This window comes from Sarcophilus harrisii, chromosome 1 (genome assembly GCF_902635505.1).
Source record: "Sarcophilus harrisii chromosome 1, mSarHar1.11, whole genome shotgun sequence".
Lineage (NCBI taxonomy): Eukaryota > Metazoa > Chordata > Mammalia > Dasyuromorphia > Dasyuridae > Sarcophilus > Sarcophilus harrisii.
This window is the reverse complement of record NC_045426.1, coordinates 233710428-233735238: the sequence shown is the minus strand read 5'-3', so window position 1 is coordinate 233735238 and position 24811 is coordinate 233710428. Positions and strand designations below refer to the sequence as shown.

At 42.9% G+C, this 24811-nt stretch overlaps 1 protein-coding gene across 3 annotated transcripts in view; it reads right to left on the bottom strand.

Moving 5' to 3' along the window:
* Positions 1 to 24811, bottom strand: part of LLGL1 (LLGL scribble cell polarity complex component 1) — a 92380-nt gene that overhangs the window by 33828 nt on the left and 33741 nt on the right. Inside the window, exons 3-10 of one of the 3 annotated variants that reach the window (XM_031938570.1) lie at positions 15723 to 15804; positions 15382 to 15512; positions 9252 to 9410; positions 5861 to 6023; positions 5171 to 5306; positions 2395 to 2449; positions 691 to 845; positions 362 to 579 (exon numbers count right to left, since the gene is read on the bottom strand). In XM_031938570.1, coding sequence (XP_031794430.1) covers positions 362 to 579; positions 691 to 845; positions 2395 to 2449; positions 5171 to 5306; positions 5861 to 6023; positions 9252 to 9410; positions 15382 to 15512; positions 15723 to 15804 — 1099 coding nt within the window. The remainder of the gene's footprint in view (positions 1 to 361; positions 580 to 690; positions 846 to 2394; positions 2450 to 5170; positions 5307 to 5860; positions 6024 to 9251; positions 9411 to 15381; positions 15513 to 15722; positions 15805 to 24811) is intronic. The other 2 variants (XM_031938575.1, XM_031938583.1) reach the window with 2 other exon arrangements.

Sequence of the window (24811 nt, the reverse complement as noted above, 5' to 3'; positions counted from 1 at the left end):
GGGAAAGGGAAAAAGGAGGAGAGAGAGAAAAAATAGGGAAAAAAGAGTAAAAGAGAGAAGGGGAAAAAAGATGAGAGAAAGGGAAGAAAAGAAAGGGAAAGAAAGGGAGAGGGAGAAAGAGATATCGATAGCCACATAAAGAAGAAGAATGTTAGTATACTACATTCTCTCCTCTTCCCCTCCTGTCCCATGAAGGTAGATGGACCAAACCCAGACCTCAGGGTCCTACCCACACTAACCCTGTAACCCACCTCTGGTTATAAAATTAAACACGAGCCCCCACCTCTACTACCTAAACCTACCCCTTTTCCCCCTCCTGCCAGAGCAGCAGTCCTTCCAGCCCATTCCCCAGGGCACCTACCATAGAAGCGAGCTGGGGGCTCTGCCGTTTGCCAACATTTAAGATCCTCTCCCAGAGCTTGAGTGGGACGTTGGAGATATGGTAGGAGCAGGTGATGGCTGAGGAGTGGAGTGGGGCCAGGTACGGGGCCGGCACCGTGGGCCAGCCCGGAGTCTGCAGGTCGATCACCACCAGCTCCTCCTCGACCAGCACTACCAGGGCACTGGGGTTGTCATACTCTGCAGTTTGGGAGGAGACAGCGATGAGATACTGGGCAAAGAAGGGGGGAGGTAGGAGGGCTGAGTTACAAGGCAGGGGGGCTTCCGAAGGAGCCAGGAGCAAGCACGTACCATCCTTGGGCTCGGTGTTGTACACGGTAAAGAAGTCGATCACCCGGGAAGTGAAGTCTAAAGTGACCAGCGTCTGGCCCTGGAGCACCGTCACGCAGTGTCTGTCCCCGTAGCTAGCCCGAGGCATCCCCCCGCTGAAGATGATAAAGTGGTTCCTGCAGAGAGAGAGAAAGAGATAAGAATACTGTCACCTTATCTCATGAGAACTTCACATCCCTCTGAGGTGAGTCCTACTATCCCCACTTTACAGAGAAAACGCTAGGGTCTGAAAGATTAAACAGATTGCTCATGGTCACAGATATATCAAAGTGGGCTTTCTAACTCCTCAACCCAGTCCACTGGGACGCCTGGGCCAGAGGGAACCAGAGATCTAATCTAGGGGTTCTGGCTCCAGGAATCTTTTTATAATATGTATCACATTATAACTGTATTATCCTATTTTATTTTATGCATGCAAAAATATTATTCAGAGAAGGGCGTGCAGGTTTTATTGTGGTTGTTCAATTGTTTTAGTGGTGATTTATTCTTTGTGATCCCATTTGGGTTTTTTTTTGGTAAAATGGCATTGCCATTTCCTTCTCTAGCTCATTTGACAGATGAGGAAACTGAGGCAAATAGAAATAAGTGACTTGCATGGCTAGCAAGTGTACCAGACTGCTAAAATGGGATTAACCTGATCTAGTCCAACTCCCTGCTTTGTACAAATGAAGAAACAGCCAGAGGTGAAATAACTTGATTAAATGTCCTTCTCAAGAGGAAGGGCTAAAGTCACAAGAGTACTGTGGCTGTGAAAGCAGACAGCTGGGCAGCACTGCTGGAGAAACAAGTCATTGCACAAATAAAGAGCACGATGAGCTAGTGATTTCTTCCCACTATGGGTGGGCTTTCAAATGCTACCTTGGGTAAAGATCTGGGGCAGCCCGTCATTCCCATCTCTTATTCTCAGCTGAGAAGGAAAGAGCAATTTCCAAGCCACTTGCCACTGCTGGGCCGGGTCTCACTGCTGACAAGGGCAGCTCAAGGTTCTATGGGGTAAGCTCAACCAGCATGGATTTACAGACAAGAACCCAGCTACAATTGGGAGTAGTGGGCAAGGAGTTGGGATCTATGGTGCAGTGCATAGAGTGCCAGGCTTGGAATCAGGAAGACACAAGTTCAAATATAGCCTCAGACACTTAGTAGTTGTGTGAACCTGTCACTTAATCTCAGACTGTCTCAGTTTCCTAATCTGTAAAATAAGAACCATACTAGCACCTATTTTCTGGGGCTTTTATAAGGATCACATGTGTAAATGTTAGCTATTATTCTTATTAAGAGGAGAATTAGTATTACATGTACTAGTAGTATTTCCCTTTGAAAACATCTAATGAGTTTAGATGGACTTTAGACAGTTGAATTTATGCCATTCCTTCCCAGAAACCCCAACCCAAATCTTGGTCTCTTATTGCTGCTCCTGGGAGTTGGAGCAGCTATTAGGATCTCCCCAAGCTTCCCCGTTATAGAAGCTTTCCTGTTCTGAACCTCCCAGGTATTTCTGCTTCTATCTTTCCTTCCATGTCTCGCCCTTCCACACCGTCAGCTTGGAGGGAGACTAAAAGCACATTCCCCCTGGGGGGGGGGGCAGGGAGAAAAGGCCTTCATGTCCCAGCGATCCCTCCAAGTCTGCCCACTCACCCTGCCCTCCCTCAGCTCCTCACAACCTACCCAGACTCACAGGTGCGCCAAAGGATTTTGTTGATGGCTTTGCAGGGGAAGGGACCTGAAAGAGAGATTTTGGCCCCGTCAACACCAATCATGACCATGCTCGGAGCACTGCTTACCTCTTGGTAAATGTTATGAAAATGGAAAGCACAAATCCAGAGCTGCCCAGCTCATCCAAGGAAGCTTCCTCTCCTTCCCTTTCTCCCCAGTCCACACTGATCTCCCCACTCCCCAGCTTTTGCTGTGTGATTAAGTACATGGATCACCCAATGTTTCCTGCTGCTTTTTGAACTTGTTTCTTTCTCCTCAACAAAGCTACAAGCATCCTACACCACATCTTAGAAACCTTGCAACCCTCAGATGAACATTGCAAACTTCTTTGCCCCCTCCCTTCTAATTCACCCTCCCCACCACAGACAAGGTCAGCCGGCCAATGACTCCTGGCCCCTCACTCCACTCCTCCCTTGGGAATTTTCCACAGCCACGTTCCTGCCCCCAAATAAAGTCCTTGGCCCAACACTCCAGGCTCGCCACACAGGGATTTCTGAGCCATGGTTGTTGCTCAGTCATGTCTGATTCTTTGTGACCCTGTGGGGGATTTTCCTGGCAAGGACACTGGAGGGGTTTGCTATTTCCTTCTCCAGTGGCTTAGGTGAATGGAAGTGACAATCCCAGGATCATATAGGCAGGGAGTGTCTGAGACTGAATTTGAACTCGCTATTTCTGACCCCAGCCTAGTTTTCTGTGCACTGAGCCACTTAGCTGCCTCCAAACCTACCAATAATTCCCCTGCATGTGGTCGGAGATCCAGCCAGAAATCTCCTTGCCCGCCTCCATCAGTTCAAATTCTTCCTTTAGCCTATTATTACCTTCTTAAGCCTTAACTTATCAAAATCCTGCCCAGGGCAGGGCTTGACTGTGGCACCCTCACACCCACCCTGCTCCCCTTCACTGCAACGACCCTCCTTGTACCATTCATGTGGGACCCATCTGTCATCTTCATTCACCAATTTTTTTAATTACAGAGGCAATTGGATGTAACAGGATTTCCAGCTGCTGCAGAGGTAGACAGAGAAGAGCTGGTCAATTTGGCCAAGGGGAAGAGGGTGCCAGCATGTTTTAATAGGATTAAATTTGGCAGGAGGTAGAACATCTATCTGGGCCAAAGGAACAGAAGAGGTCCCCTTGCATGACCTCCCAGGCTGCTCTCTCTGTTGTTAGAATAATAAGCGTATTTCTCAGCTCTCAGGAGAGAGGTGGTGGACCATAGGTGCAGAATAAGGCAGACATTTTTAGGCACAGTATGTTGATTTGTTTTGCTTGACTGAATTTATTTATCAAAACTGTGCTTGCTTTTTTTTTCTTTGTGATCTGATTTTTCTTGTGCAGCATGATAAATGTGGAAATATGTATAGGAGAACTGTACATGTTTAACATATTGCTGTCGAAGGGAGAAGGTGGAGGGAAGGGAGGGAGAAAAATTTGTAATACAAGGGTTTAAGGGTAAATGTTAAAAACTATTTTTGCATATATTTTGAAAATAAAAAGCTATTTTATTTTTAAATTGGGAGTTTCATGTTGTAGTGTGGAAGGTTAGAGGTGGATGGGGAGAGAAGGAGGGGAAATGGCCAAGGTAGAGAAGAGTTATAGGGAGTGAACATGATATTAAAAAAAGGATAGCTCCCCTTCTATGCTACCCTTGTCAGAAGGGATTAGTGATTTCTTCTGAGTTGGAGTCACAATTGGTAGGTGCTTCATAGAGGCTTCCTAGCTGATGAGCTCATTTATTCAATGGATAGATAGTCAAGACCAGCTGTACCAAGGCCCAAAGGAATACAAAGCCTCCAGGGTGGGACGGTCTCTGAAAATCAGAACACTGACCTTCACATAGAGAAGTTCAGAAATTAAGAGGCACTGAGGGGAGAGATGAGAGGCAGGATCACAACAGACCACAGAGCACCATAATGATAGCTGAGAGTCAGATGGTACTTTTCAAATATACAAAGGGACTCACTTCTATTTGAGCATCTGCGAGATTACAAGGGAGCGGGATGAGAGCCAGGCCAGAAGTCAGGAAAATCTGAGTTCAAATTTGGCCTTAGATCCCCAGTAGCTGTGTGATCTGGCAAGCCACTTAACAATGGTTTACCTCAGTTTCTTCAATGGGGATAATAGGAGCACCTACTTCTCAGTCGCTCCTTGAAACAAATGAGGTAATATTTGTAAAATGTGCTTAATAGAGAGGCTGGCAGACAGTAGGCACTTAACAAATGTTTATTCCCTTCCCTCCTTCACTACACCTGAACAGTGCATCTGATGCTCATCCACAGGTACCACAGATAATACCAGTCCTATTTTGTAGAATAGAAAACTTATCCCTAGGACCTAAGTTCATAAAGATATAATTTAAAACTAAAACCTTTATAGGAAGCCTTTCCCAACCTCTTTTAATTCTAATGTTGTCTCTTTGTTAAGTATTTCCCATTTATCCTGTATATAGGGGCAGCTAGATGATGCAGTGGATAGAGTATCAACGCTGGAGTCAGGAGTTCAAATCCAGCCTCAGACACTTGACACTTCCTAGCTGTGATCCTGGGAAAGTCACTTAACCCCAATTACCTCAGCAAAAAATAAAATAAAATAAAACAACCACCAAAGATGTCTGAGCCTACAACCCAGCTGCAGAGAGAAAGGCCACAGATGAGCCTACGCCGCCAAGCTCCGGCTCCTCCAGGGTGACGGGAAGCTACAGGAGGATACACGTTTGCATTCTGCTCACCGTAGGGGATGGTGGAGGTGGTGGGCTGGAGGGTACAGGCGCTGTCGTCACTCACTGACCAGATCATGTAGCTGCCATCGCTGTGGGAGCTCACAAGAATGCTGCCGCAGCGCTCCCAGGCAAGGCTCTCCAGCTGCTGCAGAGGAGAGAGAGAGGGGCCCATCAGCTCAAGCCCAGCGGAGCAGGGGGCCGGCATGTTTTAACAGGATAACATTTGGCAGGAGGTGGAGCATCCTCTGGGCTGGCGGCAGAGGCACAGACTCTGGAGCAGGAGGAGGGCTTCCAGACAGCCCCTCGCCTTTAGGAAGTTAAGCTGTCATTGTCCCTGTTTTCCAGATGAGATGACCATGGAGCAGAACAGTTAAATGACATGCCCGTGGTCATTTAGCTGGTAAGCAGCAGAGTGAGAGCACACAGTATTTCCCTATGTCAATAAAGAGATTGGGTCATTTTCTGCTTGAAAAACCAGACAGGATGCTCAGACACTAACCTCGGGGTAATGTCTTCCCCTTTCACCAGTCCACACTGTTCTCCCCATCTCCGGCTTTCACTATATGATAAGGACTCGGATCACTCAGAATTTCCCATTATTTTCTGCACTCATTTCTTTCTCCTCCACAAAACTACGCTCAGCCCCTGACTATCCATCCCACTAGTACTGTGGGTACTGAGAGGGATCCTCCAGCCTACCTGATTCCCCAAGAAAAGATGGTCAATGTGCCTTGTGCTCTGGTCCCAGATAACAACCAGGCCCCGGCTGTAGCCAATGAGAATCTTGGAGGGGTCCTGAGGATGTTCCTGAAGGGATTCCACTGGCCCGAGGGCTTTCCCACACCTGTAATCATCTGGTACACTGAAAAAGAGAAAATAATCTAGTTAGATCTAATACAAGATTTCCTGCAGGGTAGAATGGAAGGAACTCCTACTTCTCATTACTGAATGGTTTAATCATGACCCCTTTGGGGGTTTTCTTGGCAAGGGTACTAAAGTGATTTGCCATTTGCTGCACCAGCCCATTTTGTAGATGAGGAAACTGAGGCAAATAGGGTTATGTGACTTGCCCAGGGTCACACAGCTAGTAAGCGTCTAAGGTTAGATTTGAACTCATGAAAAGGAATCTTCCTGACTGTAAACCCACTGCACACCTAGCTGCCCTTATTGTCCTTGAAAAGCTCTGAAATGATTTAGGAGAAATCTTATCTGCAGAAACACACAAGAGCTGAGCTAGGTGTGTGACTCCACACAGCTACTGAGAAGAATGTGTGGAGTGATGATGGGATATTCTCCAAATCCGTCTAAATTTCTGGCTCAGCCCCAAACTGATACTTATCAGGATTATTATTCCTTTCTGTTTAAAAAACACTTTTATACTTTTCACAACACATTTCTATCCCTCATTTTCTAGAATCTACAGCTAGAAGGAAACTTAAAGAAAATCCAGTTCAATCCCTTCATTGTGCAATTGAAAAAAATTGCCCAACATGGTACAGCAGTTTTAATAGTAGAACTGGAATTCAACCGCATGCTCTGATTTCAAATCTAGTATACTTACACCATACTGCTTCACTAGATCTTTGAAACACTCCTAACAAGGAGCACAAAGTAAGGGTTATAATATCTATTTTATAGATTAAGGCTGAAGACCCCCAAGGCTTAAATGGGCCCAAAGTCACAAAGCTAGCAGCAGGGCCAGGAGGAGAAAGGCTTGGGTCTAAGCCTTTTCATTAAGGTCTTACCCTCGATATGGCTATCTCGACTGCAGGGCTCTTACCAGCACAAGACTAGTCTCTTCACTTCCAAGCCTAGAAACGTGAGAGCTCTTTGTCCTTTCAAGCCCTAAATACCAGAGCAGCCCCCCAAATGAGGCATCTAACTGGGGCAGAAAACTGTCCTCCCACCCAAATAAATGGGGGGCTATGGAGAGGAGGATATGTGGTCATCAGGGCACCTGTGGACCCTTAGTGAGATCTGGAGATGATGGTTCCCTTTAGACCACAATCCACTGCAAACTTCAAGCTTAATTATACCATATCCACCTTTGCTTCAAAGAAATACCCCCCACAGAAGCAATAATAGAGAATCAACCTTAGAGGCTGGAAGAAATGAGTTTAAGTCCTGCTTCTTGACACATGTGAGCTATGCGACTCTTGGCAAATTATATGATCTCTTCCTACCACACTCTATATAGCTGTAGATCAGGTCAGATATATAGTGGTTTAGTAACTTTTCTCAGCTCAAATTCCTTAAACCAATGAATGAAATGACAGGACAAGTAAAATAATAATAGCAAATCAAAATAAATAAATACATCCATTCCAAAGAGAGTGGAATTTTCTGGCATTAAAAATATGTATATCATATTCACGTTTTGATAGAGGGAGCTGTGAATCTGTCCCATCATTCTGGGAAACAGGCAGGAAAAAAAAGTGACTAAATGTCCATATCCTCCGATGTAGAACTTCCAACTCTAGGCACATGCCCCAAGAAGGTTGATGAAATGAACCAAAATATCTATAACAATACTCTTTGCAGTAGCAAAGAATTAAAATTAACTGAAAAGAGAAACTACTCACTGATAGGGAATAGCTAAATAATTTTAGGGTGCCTGAATGCAATGGAATGTTACAAAAAAGTGTGGGGAGACTTACATGGAAAGATCCAAAGTGAAGCAAGCAGAACAAGGAAAACTACAGGCAATGACAACATAAATAATAACAAAACAAATAAAACTGATGAATATGGAATTATAATGATCAAGCTTGGCTTTGAAGAAGAGATATGAGAAAGCAACTCCCTCTTTTCTTTGCAGAAATAGGGGACTAAGGGTGTGGAACATCCAAATAATACCAGACTTGCTTTGATGTATTGCTTTGAACTGTTTTTTTCTCTTCCTCTTTTTGATTCTTTGTTCCAAAAGATAGCTCTCTGGGAAAAGATGGAGGAGGACACATTGGGAAATAAAATAAAATACCAAAAATTTATTTTAAAAAAATATGTGCACTTAAAAACACAAAAGATGTGTGAATCTGTCAGTATAGGAACTCCCTCCTTGATTCATACAGCAACCCATCTAGGATGAAAAGTTAAGTCCCAAAGGAATTGGCCAAAGTACACAGAGGTTAATTGACGAGCTCAGGGTACATAGTGTCAGAGGCAGAATTGAAGTCAAGTCTTCTAGAGCCACGTGCACAGTACTTCTATTAATTTATAAAGCCACATTAAAAACTATTCTTTGCTGTGGGAACTGAGTATGGTTCATAACATAGCATTTTCACTCTTTTTGTTGTTGTTTGCTTGCATTTTATTTTCTTTCTCATTTTTATTTGATTTTTCTTGTGCAGCAAGATAATTGTATAAATATGTATGCATATATTGATTTAACATATATTTCTACCATGTTTAACATATATTGGACTACTTGCCATTGGAGGAGAGGATGAGTGAAGGCGGGGGATTGAAACACAACGTTTTGCAATGTTAATGTTGAAGAATATGCATATGTTTTAAAAAAAATAAAAAGCTTTAATTTAAAAAAAAGTGTCTCTTATTGCATTCCTTCTCTCCTTTTGTTGAACCCTAGGTAGAACAATATCATTCATGAAATCTGATATCTTTTCTTTAGTTTATGTCTTGAATGTGTTAATTACCTATTTAATAAAAATCACAGTCCATCCTGAAGATGTCCCATTGAGAGTTATACCAGCTCTAAGGGTTTGCCCTGGTAAGCCTTCAACAGCAGCAATGAGGTACTTAATCTACCAAAGTTTTAACGCTACTCCTGCCCCTTCTCCAGTTATTGTAGATTAAATATCTTTTCTTTTCTTTTTTCTTTTTTTTTTTTTTGGCTGAGGCAATTGGGGTTAAGTGACTTGCCCAGGGTCATACAGCTAGAAGTATTATTAACTCAGGTTCTCCTGACTTCAGGGCCAGCACTCTATGATTAAATATCTTTTCAAACCACTGAATTAAATACTCTTTTTCCTTTCAGCTCAAGGGATAGAATTTGTGTGGGACATAATAAGCACAAATGATGGGGTCTTCCTCCTCTCAACCCCTCCGTTCAGTCCAAGCAGCTCCTCACCTCTGTAGGACCTCATCCTGGTAGAGGGTCTGGTCATCGAGCAAGGTAAGGCTGGTGGGATTCAGGAAGTAGACGCCGCCTCCTTCGGTCCCCAAGCAGGCCACGTTGCAGGATGACTTCAGCAAGATCACAGTCACTCGGGTGATGCTGGGAGGGGAGCTGTCCAGAGAAGTGAAGGAGAAAGACAGGTGAGCAGCAGGGCCATTGTTGGAGGAAGGCTAGGAAAGGCCCACCAGTCCAGAGAAGCCAGAAAGGCCCCCAAGCATTCAAGCTCAGCCAGCAGCTCCAAATCCAGCCCAGAAACCCCTATTCCACCACAGGGCAAAAACTTGCCACTTAAGATTTTGCCCTGTGGTATATTACTAGGAAAAGGTTCAGAGGGGAGTTGGACCTCATTATTATTATTATTTTTTATTTTTATCTAACTATCAGGCAGTACTGTGACTTGAAAGGGCTGGCTAGTTGCTAATTATTGTGTTAGAATCTGTAAGGGTAAGAGGAATTATGGGGAGGAGAGAGCAACTCTGAGGTACATAATTATCACCTGAAATTACTCATTGCAATTAGTCATTAAGAATCTGTGTATAGTTGTATAAAAATAGTCTCTGAGGGAACAGGCTCCCCAGTCCCTCCTCCTTTGGCCCGATCAAAGGAAGAAGTTGGCAAGGAGAAAAGGGCTGGATTTGGAGTAAAAAAAAACCCGGTTCAAACTCTGGCTTTGCAAACCTGAGCAAGTCACTTATAACCTCTCTGAGCCTGTTTCCTTAGCTATAAACTAAGGGAATTGGGTTGGCTGGCTTTAAAGGTCCTTTCAAGCAATCTATGCTCCTGGGATACAGAAGAAGAATTAAGGAAGAAAGAATAGGAAAAGGCAAAGTCTCTTCTGGGTTACACAAGACAGGATGGCAGAACTTGAGCATCTATAGATAATGGATGATTAGGATAGCCTTGGACCAGAGCGGTCCTTGGAGCTGATGTTCCTGTGATGTCTTAAGCCAATGACAAAGATAAAAATATTTTGAGATAATTACAACTCATAGTTTTGAAGGTTTTTAAGTTAATAAAGCATATTTTTCTTCCCAGGAGGGATGCCATATTGGGAGAATAGAAAATAGTATCATGTCCATTTTGCTGTTAAAACTGAGGCACAGAGAAATTAAGTGGCATCTTATTTACAGGATGAGGAGCAAATGAATTAATTAACTATGCAATGCCTTCAAAAATCTGAAAGCACTCTATTAACGATGGCTATTATTAAGGCTAATGTGATTTGAACCCAGATCTTCTCAAATCAAATACAGTTCCTTTCCACTGTACTATGGTGCCTCTTTTTAGAACTCCTTTCAGAGCAGGGAGAAAAAAATCACATTTCTATTCATGACTGACTCTTTCTGCCTTGTTTTCTCAGGCTCATCCATTTCACAGAGAAGCTAGCCAGGGAGCTTGAAGACAAAGGGAGAGTCCCTGGAGACAGAAACAAAAGAGGGAGGGAGAGCCAACAAACCAGCTGCATGTCTGCCCAGTGAGACCCAACTGCTCTGAGGGGCCATAGCCGTCAGAACCTCTCCTTCAGGGCTTACATGTCTCCTTCCCACTCCCCACAAGGAGTTTCTCCTTGGCTCGGCTAATCCTAAAGACTTCTCTATGTCCGTACTGAAATTCTCATTTGCACATCATGATTTTTACAGAGTGAGAGTCAAAGAGAATGTTATCCCCCAGGGCTGATGCTGAGGGGGTCTCTTTCATCCATTAGTAAATAGTAAATGGAATCCAGAAGTTGATTGGGAGAGAGGGCCAAAATCCAGTTATCTTCCATGGCCCTGATGGGTTCTTTAGCTCCTTAGATGAGTCTAAAGCCTCAGCAAGAAGGGACAGGGCATTTAGTGCTCCTCTTTCTCTTCCGTTACTAGCAGCAGGACAATCTGCCTTCCCTCGGAGGAGGAAAAGTCAGAAGTTGGTCAGCAAGAGCAATACCAACCCCATGCATCATCATTCATTTAGAGGGTCCAGACAGCTTAGTGGAAGTGGGAGGATGGAGGAGAGCAGAGGAGGGAGGGTAGCAGCCCTTTCCTAGGAAAGGTGGGGGCGGGGAGGAGAAGGAAATATTCAAGAAGAAAAAATCATTTGAAAGGGGGAACTTTTTGACTTGCAAAAATTGTCATTCATGGAAAGAACCCACACAAATCCTTTTGACACTAAAGAAAGAGTATGTCAAAGCTGTCTCAGATCCACCCAGGAAGGCTGATGCAAGGAATTTGCATTTCTTGCTTTAGGATTAAAGATAGTATGCTTTTGGAATGAAACTAGTAAGAACTGGAATCCAGATTATTCTCTGGACAGTCATCACCACCCCTCCCAGGGAAGGGGCTGCCAGGACCTCCAAGATCCTTAGACACTGGGAAGAACTCTTTGACAGATTCCAGAGTCCTGATAAGGAAGTGGAGAATGGAAAGTGGGTCTACAAACCACATATCTATCACTCTAACCTTCAACAGATCTCTTTTCCCCAGTCATTCTAATCTCATCCTATAGGTTTATGTATGCTGGAATCAAATTTAACTATTTCTCATGTGAGCAATGTACCTTAGAAATCAGCAAATGCTACAAATTTGCTCTTATTTTAGACTTAAGTTCTTAATAATACTAATTAAGTTTAAAAAGTTGTTGTGAATACATTTTTTTCCTTGGAGGGCCAGTTGTTAAATATTTGCTGGCATACCCTTTTCTATATTTATTAATTCTATATTTATGCTATACATCTGTATGTGGATATGTTTTTTAATATGTTATCTCCTCCATTAGAATATAAGCTCGGTGGGGATTGCTTCATTCTTGTATCTCTGGTATCTGCTTGACCATCCAGAGTATTTCCCACTGTCTTCTGATTCTCTGATATTTTCTCTCCCTGTCTCTGTCTGTCTGTCACACACACACACACACACACACACACACATCATATTCATTCTTATTATTTTGCCTTTACTCACAGTTCCTCTCCTCCCTACTTGAATGTCCATTTTATTCTTTTTACTGTCGATCTAAATTCTAGCTATTCTTCAAAATCCCAGCAAACATTCCATTCCCTCTGGGAAGCCTTCCCTGATCATCGTGGTCTTCACTAATCTGGAAAATTTATCATCTAACATTTGACACAATTTTGGCATTTAATTCTATTGTTCAGGACTGTTGGCGTTTGCTTTGGGCATTTGGCCCATACCTTCTACGAGAATCTGTGCTCTTTGAGGGCAGGGACTGTGTATTATCCATTTTTAGATACCCAATGTTTCTCATAATTTTTTTTTAATGTCAAATGCATCTTACTGCAATACCATCCAACCAATCACTCACTCAATACATTGTACCTATGGGACTGTTTTACATGTCAAGATATTTTCTCAGAAAACATTAATGAATTGGGGAGAAAAGACAAGAGCCCTAAAGTCCTAAAGACGACAGATGAATATCTGCTGAATGACTACAGGCCAGGGGGCAATAAATGCTTTGGAATGGACTGTTCCATGCAGCTGGCTTAGGGATTTTATCCCCCCACCCAGAGATGAGAGGCAGGAAATGAGAATGTATTCAGAAAGGCTTTGGACTCACTGACAAATTCCAGAGCCAGGCAAGGTTACTGAGGGAAGCTGAGATATACCAGACCTTTGAAACTAAGGTTAAGGAGGAACACTTCAAACTCTCTCCATTCATAGCTCATCCCCCCATGGCCTCTGTGGGCATCCAACCCTGGGTTGGGTGGACTGTGGGTCTTGCCTAGTTTTAGAAAGCTCTGTGTTACCAGAAATGATTTGGGGGAAAGAATGGTGTGGTGGTAGTTAGTATAAATTTAATGGAGCTAACAGACTGCCTTGTGTTGGAATATGAACACTCAAAATGAGGGCACTCCCCCCATTCCCACCCTCATGGACTACCTCTATTCTAAAGCTCAGATCCAGGTAATTAGTGCAGATACAAAGCCTTAGCCACTTATCTAAACCAATTTCCTTGAGCCTGCTTGAATACTATTTGTTCCCGCCACCAGAGGAAGGAAAGACAGCAAGCAATGGCCCTTTTAGGATGCCCTAAAGCAAAGCCGTTTCCCTGCACCAGACCCCTGTCACACTTGTGTCTAGGTCCCATACCATCTTTTCCTCTTTCCCTCCTGTTTCTGTGTTCTATGACATGCTAGCTACAGTCCCTTCCTTTTCTTCATCCCTGGGCCTTCAGTGACCAAAGTTGGGAAGCAGAGAACAAGGCACTGGAACAAATCCTCTGACAAGAAAGGATGATCCCTATTATTAGCCTAGACGTTCCTCTCATCAATCAGAAATAGTCTCATTTTCTATTCAGATTTAGCCAGGGACTTAATTTTTTTGTTATTTCAAATTGGAAAAAAATTTTTTTCAATTAACAATCTTTCATGCCCCCCCCCCCCACCACCACTAAGAGAAAAGCAAAATCCTTGTAACAAATATGCATAATGAAGCAAAATAAAATCCTACACTGGCCACATATGAAAGCTTTTATCTCATTCTACATCTTTAGTCCATTTCTTCTCTCTTAGGGAGGACACAGCATTATGGAGGAACTTTAAAGCAAAGACTGTAGACCTCCAAACCAAGGCATTGGAGTGTCTTAGAACCCTTCTGAAAAGCAGAATGATCAACCCCTCCCTAACTTTTTTCTCTCACCTTGGTTCTCAAGCTACTTTCCTGACTGAATGGGGGTTCTCTAGCAGCCAAAGTTCAGACAAGGGGACTATGGCCCCCCTTGTTCCATATTACTTAGCAGTTTGGGATCTCAAAGTTCATCAAAACCCTCCATCCCAACCTTTTCTACCACTGTATAATCAAGCCAGGGCAGGATTAGGGAAATCTTCCCTGCCATAAGCCAGAAGGGGTTTTCCTCCTGAAGTTTGGAAGCCAAAGTATGGGAGTCAGACTATGAGGGACCAGAAACTCCAGACTCTCCCCTGCCTGGAGCATTCTGGGTGAGCTGTCCCTGCAGGCTGCCCAGCTGGGTGGATCAGACAGGGAACTCACAGTATCAACAATGCCCCCCTCCACCTGCCAGTCATACCACCCACTGCTCCCTCTCTACCTTGCCCCACTTTACACACTCACACAAAAAAAGCAAACTGAGATATTGGTGGAGGCGAGACAGCGGCTACCCACGAGCAGGCTGCTCATCTTGCACCAGGGAAGCTGTTTCCCAGGCAACCAGGCTAGCACCAGCCCCCACAGGAGCCGTAACTTGGGAGAGAAAGGTTACCCTTGGGCTAAGACTTCAGGGTAAGGGGAGCAGCTGGGAGCAGACTGTGTTGAAAGGTGGGCAGAGGACACAGAATTTGAACTTGAACCCAGAGAAAAAGCAGGGATTGTGGAGAATTCTGAATGTCTCCAGTCCCAAAGGACAAAAAAACTATTATTCTAACATAACCCTGAAAGAAATGGAGCTCCTGTTCTGACCCTGATGCCCAATCAAACCCACAGAAGTAGTTCATCTCAGGAAAGACTGGAACTTCGAGGGTTAGGGGCTTTAGGACACATTACACAGAGAAACCCCCCGGGGGACAGCATAAGTCATAGAACAGAGAAAGGGGCCCCTCACCATGAGTCTCCAGGGCTCCCCAACAAGGCTAGGGCCAGCTTTTGCTCTAAAATGAGGGTACCATATTTGGTACCAATCCATGGCCCTGACGCTGAAGAAAAGGAAGATCTAACTTAAGACTCTATCAAAAGAGCTGGTCCCAAAGGCTGCAAAGCCAGAAGGAAAAGCATTTGTTTCTCATTCCTTTGGGCAAGTCCTGTTTTGGAGATAAGGGAAGAGGGTTTCAGGAGAAATCTCTGCTGAGAAGTTTCAGACCCCATGCTTTTTTTGCTGCCTTAAAAAAAACAAAAAAAAAACAAAAAAAAAAAAAAACACCTCTGAAATCCCACCAGAGTAGGGGCATCTGGATAGCTTTATTTACACTGGTCTGGTCATCCATGCTCACTCCTTGCTCTGGTCTTTCTAATGTTTGATTCTACACTGAACATATTTCCCAAAGGGCACCCGCCCATCTATAATCTGTCCCAGAAAGCCCCAAACAAGTGTGAGAGAGAGAGAGAGAGGCAGGGGGGGTTGCATTGAGTACTTAGCACTGTCAAACCCTGGGCGGCCCGGCAGGAGGAAGCTGTGGGTCTCCTCCAAGTGGGAGTAGCCATCCTTCTGAAAGATCCCCCAAAGGTGAAGGGTGTTGTCATCTAGCAAGGTGAGGAGTTGGCCCTAGGAAGATAGAAGGGAGAACTTTTAGGGCTTGCACAACAAAAGTCTTAGTTGGGGGACAGGGGGTTACTTAGAGGAAGCCATGGCTAAGGGACAAACATTCCCACCACTGAGCCCATCTACCTCCAAGAAAGGGTTCCCAGATGCAGGGCTATGATGGAATAGGCAAGAAGAGCAAAGGAAAACGAGAGATGGGAAATAAGGGCTTACCTGGCCAGGTAAAAAGTGCATCTGTGTGACTGTAGCCGTCTCCTTATGTAAACCCGTGAACTCCACGCCAGGGGCCCCATATCTTCAGAGGGCAGGTCAAGGACAAAATAACAGCAGGCAAGGAAGGAGACCTTCACACAAATCTACCTATACTTCCCTTCCCCATTCCTCCCATTGCTAATTGTCTTTTAATTGATTACTTTGATACTTGTCTTTTACCATGTACTATGTAGAAAAATGTCTAAAGCATTGAGTTTTTGGAAGGGAATCTATGGAAACCCATTTTACAAACAGGAAAAACCCAAGAAAAGGAAAGCAGTCTCCTTTCTTGAGCCCCAAGTCCTTTCCTTCCATTTTGCAACCATGAAGTGCCAAACATTGTCCAGGAATACTGCTCAGGTTTCTGGGACTAGCTGATGTTGCCTCTAGGCCCAGCTGTTCGGGTTCATATCCAGCTTTCCTAATAATTTCTCCTGTATATGATGTGCCTTACATAGGTGATCTCACATTAGTGTCCTCTCTCCTTTTATGCTAGTCACATCTCCCCAACAAAACTAGTCATCCCAGGGACAGGAACCACATTTTATACGTCATTAAATGCGCCCAGCCCTCCTAGAACTGGAAATTGAGAAGGAGCACACAACAGACTGGCTGAACTGACTCCCTGAGAGCCAGTGGCTAGGGATGCTTATGGCAGCTAGATCTATAAGACCTAAATTTGAGTCTACTCTTCCTTCTCCAAAGGCTATTCTACACACCATCCACCCTCAAACCCAGGTTTCAGGAGAAGGGATGATAAGAACTGTTAAGTCCACTTTGATAGCACTTAGCTCTCCCAGAATTGGGAAGGAAGCCAGAATCCTCAGCTCTCAATTGCTGCCCCGAGTTCCTGTTACTGGCCAGTGGCAGAGGACTGGAGCCTCTCTCTCTACCCCCCCAATCCAGTTCTCTTTCTATCATACCGGAGCCTAGAATTCACTTCAGTCCTGCAGCCCAGCTCCCCATCCCTCACCGTTTCTGGAACTAGAAAATCCTTGCACTAAGCAGCTTTGGATGCCCTCTCTGGCACTAGTTCTGTATTATGCCCTGTTCCCATTTCTATATCCATAGAAAAGAATGCAGAGCTCAGAGAGGGAAATTTCCATCAGCTGCAAAATGATTATTCTTTAATCAGTTCTACTTCGGACTGGAAATGAGGATCAGGGGAAGAAACTGGTTAGCATTAGAAGGGGCCAGCAGGCTCTTGTGCTGTGTGTGTGTGTGTGTGTGTGTGTGTGTGTTTCAGAGCAGGAATGGGGACTGGGGAATTGGAACATGAGAGAAATCCTTAAAGTCAGAGCCAGCATTGGGCACCTAGGCTGGCGGGAAGCCCGGAAAAGACAGCAACTCAGATCAGCTCAGGCCCAGTCTTCATTCCTGTAACTCACCTCCCCAAACTCTCTGTGGCCTTCAGGGTCCATCTCCAGGCTCACTTCTTCCAGTAAAATTTCCCAGGCTGTTCCAGAATCTCAAGGGACTGATCTCTCTCCTCTCTGAATTCCCCCAGGATGCATTATGAATCCTGGGCATTCTAAAACCAGACTATCTGAGCTGAAAAGAGCCTTGAAGGTCCTTTATTCCAGCTTCTTCATTTTACAGAGAGAGAAGCTAAAGACCATAGAAAGAAATTCAGGAGTTGACAAATGCCGGGTACCCCGTAATAATACAACTTGGAAATTTCATTGCGAAAGAACTTCTGATCCAAGTGTGTTCTATTCTACCTACTGGTGGGGCATTCTCATATTACTAACACTAGAACTTGGAAAGAAAAAGTCCCCAGCCCCACACTTAACATGGCCAAATCTGAGTAGTGAAAACTACTTGGAGGTTCCTGGGACTTTTCAGCTGATACTGCAGAGGGGAAAAGACATCCTGGCCACTCTTAATTCTGCTTCCTCAGGATGGAATCCAGAGAGTTCTAGCCAGATGAATCCAGCTCCTCTTGGGGCTCTCCCAGAGGAATCTTGAAGATACTTCTGGAGTCCTTCAGAGTCAATTTAGATCTTGTCCTTAGGTCAGGAACCAATGTCCTCTGATCATATATTATCTTTTCCCTCTATTTTCATTTGCCCCAATCAAACTCAGTCAGAAAATTAACACTATCTATTTACCTCTTAGATCCAAAGTAAATTAATGGAAATCTGGGGTGGATAAGTTCATCCATTGAGTTAGGAGCAGAAACAACTTGGTAAATCCCAGGCACACAAGAAGCCAGTCTGTATTACTTGAATTTCCACACTGAGAGTCCTCTAAATGAAATAATAGATTTGGATCTCCCCATCTTCCATCCCCATTTCTCTACACCCCCCACCCCCACTACAGATGAGAAAGAGTTCAGGCTCTGAGAAGTTTAATGATTTGCCCTCTGACAATTATGTCTAAATGTGTCCTGTCTATAACTTATTTGTATGTAGTTGTTTATATGCCATCTCCCCCATTAGACTGTGAGCTCCTTAAAGGCAAGGGTTGTCTCTTGCCTCTTTTTGTATTTCCAGCATTTACCATAATGCCTGGCATGAAGGAGGTGCTTAGTATATTACAATAATAAATTATGCATAATTTATATTATTTTATGTATAAATTTATAATAAACATGTAATTTATTTATATGAATAATAAACACAATAAACTATAATTTATATTAATTTGTAATAATAAATTACATATAATTTATTTATATAAATAAACATAAATTATTTACAAATAATGTATTGACTAACAAACTTGCAAATACTTAAGATAGGATTCAAACCTAAGAGTGCTGACCTACAAATTCAGTGTCCTAATAAGTTGTTACTTTTTTTACATTTTTCCCAGCTCCTTCATGTATCTCCTAACTAGACTGTTTCTTGAGGGCAGGGACCAAATCATGTTATAGTCTCAAAATCCTCCACAGTGTGGTGTGAATAATTGATATGAACGGTGAACATTTGTTAACTGACAGATGGATGGTCTCAAGCACAGGAGGGCAGGCTAAGCTACCTGATACAATCTGTCCTGTGGAGTGTCCCAGTTGTAGGAGGGAAAGACGCCCACAGATCCCTCCTCTCCTTTTGGATGCCATCTCTGATCTTGGTTTAAATAACTGTTCCTGTGTTAGGTTATAAGCTTCTTGAGGACAGTCACTATGTTTCCTTTTGTGTTCTCTATGTTTAATACATACTAGTTTAACAAATGCTTGCTGACTTGCTAAGTGACCCATCCTCTTTCCCCTATTTTCCCTCAACCTCAAACCCAAAATGGCTTTTTCACCAGGAACAGCATTGCCATCTCCCTAAATAAAACTTTGCCCTCCCTTCATTTTGTCTAGCAAAACAAAACTCCCTTTGCTTTTGTCAGTATTGAATTCCTATCCGGAATTAACTTGTACACATTGTTAACCCATTCACAACTATCTGCCTCTCTTCCTACAAACCCATTTATTTTAGGTTTTAAGTTGTGTCTTTTGACTCAAAGCATTATATCAAGGAGGCAGAGGAGCACAGGGGAGCCGGGATGAGGGAGGAGTCTAGACACATCCCAAATAGGGATGAAAACCTAGCCGTTGTCTCCCTTCCAGGCTTGCTTTAATTAAAATCCAGTGCTTTGATTGTGAATGTGAAAGTACTCTGTAAGCTTCAGGGATGTCAAGAAGTGGAATTAAGATCCTCTCCCATGAAAGGCAATTCTTCAGTGATACAGATAGCCCTACCCAAAGGGAAACTAGGCTGTTCGATTCAAACATTAAGTACCTACTCAGTGCAACCTACTATTTGAAAACATCCCTAACTTATGAGGTAACATGGGATAGAGGTTATAAAATCACTGATCTAGAACTGCAAGGAAGACCTTGGAGATCCACCCAGACTACCAATCCCGTTTTACAGATGAGGAAATTGAGGAGCATAGTCGTTGAATGCCTTAAACAACAGAATTGGAATTTGAACTCAGGTTTTGTGACTCTGAGTTGCACCATCACCAAGAAGGAGGAGCTACTTAATATTCCTCCAAACAGTAATGGAATATTGTTCTGTAAGAAATGATGAGCAGGCTAGCTTCAGAAAAGCTTAAAAATCTAACATGAACTGATACTGAATGAAGTGAGCAGAATTAAGAGAACATTGTACATAGTAACAATAAGATTATGTGATGATCAATTGAGATAGATTTTTTTTCTCAACAATGTAGTGATTTAATTACAATAGATTTGGGATGGAAAATGTTTTCCACATCCAGAAAGAGAACTATGGAAATTGAATGTGGATGAAAGGATAATATTTTCACCTTTTTTGTTTTGTTATTTGCTTTTTTTTCTTTCTCATGGGTTTTTCTCTATTGATCTGATCTTTCTCATGCAGCATAAGGAATATGGAAATATGTTTAAAAGAACTATACATGTTTAATCTATATTAGATTGCTTGTGTCTTGGGGAAGGAGAAGGGGGGAAGGAGAGAGAAAAATTTGGAACATAAGGTTTTGTGGAGGTGAATGATGAAAATTATCTTTGCATGTATTTGGAAAAATAAAATACTATTAAAAGGAAAAAAAAACCATATTCCTCTATGCCCCCAGAGATAGAAATCAGGTCTAGAACTGTGAAACTGTGCTCCAGGGTCTCTGGTCATTTGAATTATGACTATACACATATGCCATATATTCATGACAACAATCTATACTGAGTATTAATGATACACTCAATTATGGATTGGGGCCAGGAAAACCATAAAGAAGCAGATCTAGGCCCTTCCCGTGGGGTCTAAAAGAGAACACCGACTTTAAAGATCATCTTGTACACATCTGTCTCATTTTATAAGAGGGAAACCAAGGTCAAGTGCTCAATACAGGTATTGACAGATATCCAGTTCTCAGATATCCAGAATTAACTTCTACACAGTTAACCCACTCACAACCGACTTTCTTGATTTACCACTGTATTCCTACAAGTCCATTTATTTTAGGTTTTAAGTTGTGCCTCTTGATTCAAAGCATTATATCAAGGAGGCAGAGGAGCACAGGGGAGCCCAGATGAGGGAGGAGTCTGGACACATCCCAAATAGGGATGAAAATCTAGCCATTGTCTCCCTTTCAGGCTTGCTTTAAGATTCAGTCCTCCTTTGGTTGTGAATGTGAAAGTACTTTGTAAGCTGCACAGAGCTACAGAAAGGTCAGAAAGTGGAATTATATAAAACCAGAAAATAAACATATGATTACGCATCCATTTTTACAGAATAGGAAACTGAGGCCCCCAGAGGGCAAGTATCCTGTCCAGGATTCTATAAAGGCAGAACCAGGACTCAGATTCAAGTCTCCTGATTCCCAGGTCACTCTTCTTTTTCTTCATGACATTATCTCAGGCTCTCCTGAGAACAGGGGCCTCTTTTGTTTCCCTAACAGAACCAGACGTGTAGTAGGTACTCAGGGAAGATTTACCTACAAGAACACCTGACAGGATGGATGAAGGGATGGGAGCCCAGAAGGAGATCCAGCTACAAGGAAAGCAAGCTGGGGAACTGTCTCCCTATTCCCATTTACACCCACTCACCACCACCCATCCCTCCTGAGGACTAAAATCCCTGCCAACCTCCCCTCCCCAACCCAATCCTCCTTCAACTCCTAAACTTCTTAGTCTTTTCCTCAAACTAAACTTCAATGAGGTGAGAACAAGGAGAAAAAAGAAACAAGAAAAAAAATGGGAAGATTTAAATTTAGGGCTCCCCACCTGTTTCTCCTCCTCCCACTCTCATGTGTCTAAATTAAAAGGCTCTGCTGTATTTTGGGGAGCATACGCCTGGATCCTGGGATATGCTGGTCAAGATGGCTTGCTTTCGCACTCCATTCCTCAGCCCCTCCCCATCCCCAGCTGCCTCCATCCTCCCTCCCCAGCATGGTCCCCTCTCCCTTTGTTGGCCTCCAAGCCCGCTGCATTCCCTTCTCCTCACCACGCCTCCTTTCCCTTCTCCCCCCTCACCCCCAGCTTTCTTTCTGCTGGGGCCAGGGGCCTCCCAGCTTGGTATTCTCCACAATCATCCTGGAATCCCTTCCTGAGGGTCACCAGGCAACCGTGCTCTCAGCTAGTCTGTTGCCCCTAGCAACAATCTCTGCTGCCTCCCCAGGGCCCAGCAAGGCCTCTCCCCCCTAACCAACTCCCCTAATTCAGCTCCACAAATTGTGCATTTCTCCCTCAGTTTTACAGTCACCTGGAGAATCAGGCTCACTTCAATCCAGCTTTATCTCGAAAATGGGGAAGTGATTGCTCCCACCCAGGGCTATGGCTCTCCCCTGCTTCTCTGAGACAGAACCCAAACAGAATTATCTGGGGGCCCCTCCCTGCCACTTTTGGGCTTTTTAACTATGTTTTCCCCTTAGTCTAGTTGCAAAAAAAAACCCCAAGTACCCAGTTACCTTCCTCACAACTCCCCAAATGCCCAGGCCTAGCTCCACTCACTAACCCCCATTTGGGGGGCCCCAAACCCTGACCCAGGAAAACACCATCTGCTGCCCACCCTCTGCACTCCATGGAGCTCCCAATGCAATCCACCTGGATCTGGAAGAGGAAAAAATGGTCAGCTTAGGGAGGAGACCAAAGGGGTGGGCGTCCGGCGGGAGAAGGCTGGAATCTTTCGGCTTAAGAAAAATAAATGGTATTAAGTTCCCTCTGCTGAACCCACTTGACTGGAATTTTTCTGTTCTTAACATCCTGATGGGCCAGAGCTCAGCGGAAGCAGGTGTGAGAACGGAGGCCACTTTGGGGGCTTCATTGTATAAATACTAGGAGAACTGAATCAGTTGGGGATGTGAGGGGAGGCAGGATTGGATTAAGGTACTCGGAGAGCACGTATACAGATGCACTTGTCTCTCCCTGTAGAGGTTCTTAACCTTTTTTTGTCATGGACCCCTCTGACTGTATAATGGAATCTTATCCTTTTGCAGAACATTATTTTAAAATGCATAAAATAAAATATATAGGATTGTCAAGGAAAAAAAATGAGCAAAAATAAAAATTTATTTCCCCCAGACAAGATTACAGATCTCCTGAAAATTACATACAGACCATTGATTAAGAAGCCCTGCTCTGATCTGACTGGCTCCCTGCTATTTATCCTTCTAAGGACACTACAGCCTGCCTCACTTTGCCACTTCTGGGCACCTAAGAGAAGATATTAGGTGATACATAAAGAACCACACATTTAGAGTTAGAAAGCTAAATCAATTATATCACTAATTAGATCATCTAAACCAATCATGTCAAACTCAAAAAAAAAAAGTGATTATAACCACCATAAATATAAATCCTGGCAGACACATGTTGATTTAGAAAACTTCATATTATTAATATTATCTGGGTTTTATTATATTTTTATTTATTTTGTCAAATACTTCCCAGGTATATTTTAAACTCGTTTGGGCTGTATTTAGATATGGTGTGGGCCTGTGAGACACAGGTTTGACATCTCTGACCTAAAGAAACCTCCCTCATTTGCATGATCAAGAAAATTGGGGCCCTCAATTCCAATAGACATGATGGAGAAAGCCATCTGCATCCAGAAAGAGGTCTATGGGCATTGAATGTGGATCAAAGCATAGTATTTTTTGTTGCTTGCTTGCTTTTCTCATTTTTTCCTCTTTTGATCTGATTTTTCTTGTGCAGCATGATAAATGTGGAAAAATGAATAGAAAGGTTGTACATTTTTAACATATATTATTTGCTGTCTAGGAGAGAAGGCTGGGGGAAAGAGAGAAAAATAATTTGCAAGGATGAATAGTGAAAACTATCTTTGTATGTATTTTGAAAATAAAAAACTATGGAAAAAAAAGGAAAGGAAAGGAAAAGGAAAAGGAAAAGGAAAGGAAAGCAGACTAGGGCTTTCACTCATAAAAGATTGAAAGGATTTGGAATTATAATTCAGGACTGTGAACTCCAAATTCTGAGCTTGTTGTTTCTGATCTGCAGTTTCTATTCTGCTCCCAGTTTGTCCCTTAATAATAATAAGTGACTGTAATCTACCAACCAAGTTTGATCCCAGGAAAAGTTGAGAAAATACAGCTCCCTTCTTTCATTTGCAAAGATAAGGGACTCTGGTATGGAATATTACATATCTACCAGCCATGATTTGTATTGTTTAGTTTTGCTAAACTATTTTTTCCCTTTCTTTTTTATCATTATTATAAGGTCACTGGGTAAGGGGAGGGGAGAACATGTTCAGAATTAATGTGATTTTAAAAGCCATCAACAAAAATATATGAGCATCAATAAAAATTTTCTTTTAAAATTTAAACAAAATAAATACAAATATAATAAAAACCAGATAATATTAATATGTGGTTTTCTAAGTCAACATATGTCTGCCAGGATTTATATATACAGTAGTATAGATGATCTAATTGACTTAGATTTCTAACTCCAATCAATAAAAAATTTACATAGAGCACTTTAAGTTTTAGACACTAAGAAACAGACACACTATCTCATTTGATCCTCACAACAACCTTGTCAGTGGGGTATCTTGTCTATATCCCTATAGGTTTTCATACTTAAACATTTCCCTTGCTGGTAAGGCAGCAAACTGACACACAGTTTAATTACTGATTGAGAGAGATGCAAAACCATTGAATTGGGAGAAAGAAAATTCAAGTTCCTCCCCACACCCCCCTCCACTTTGGGGGGTGAGACAATCAGGTTAAATGACTTGCCCAGGGTCACACAACTAGTAAGTGTCAAATGTCTGAGGTCACATTTGAACTCAGGTCTTCCTGATTCCAGGGCTGGTTTCTCTATCCACTGTACCACCTAGCTGACCCTAAAATCCAAATTCTTATCCAGGACTTGCCAACTTCCAAAAGGAACTTTGGAAAATCATAATTCCTGGTTCTCAAATGAGGTGAATGAAATCAAGGAATCAAACATATCAAATTAAATGGAATGTTAGCAGTCAGTTCAACTTCATTTTACCCTCATATTTTATAAATGAAGAAACTGAAACCTAGAGAAGGGAAATATCTTATGCAAGATAATGTAATAAATTAGAGGTAGAACTGAAATTAAAATTTGGATCTCTACTGTGCACAGTAAC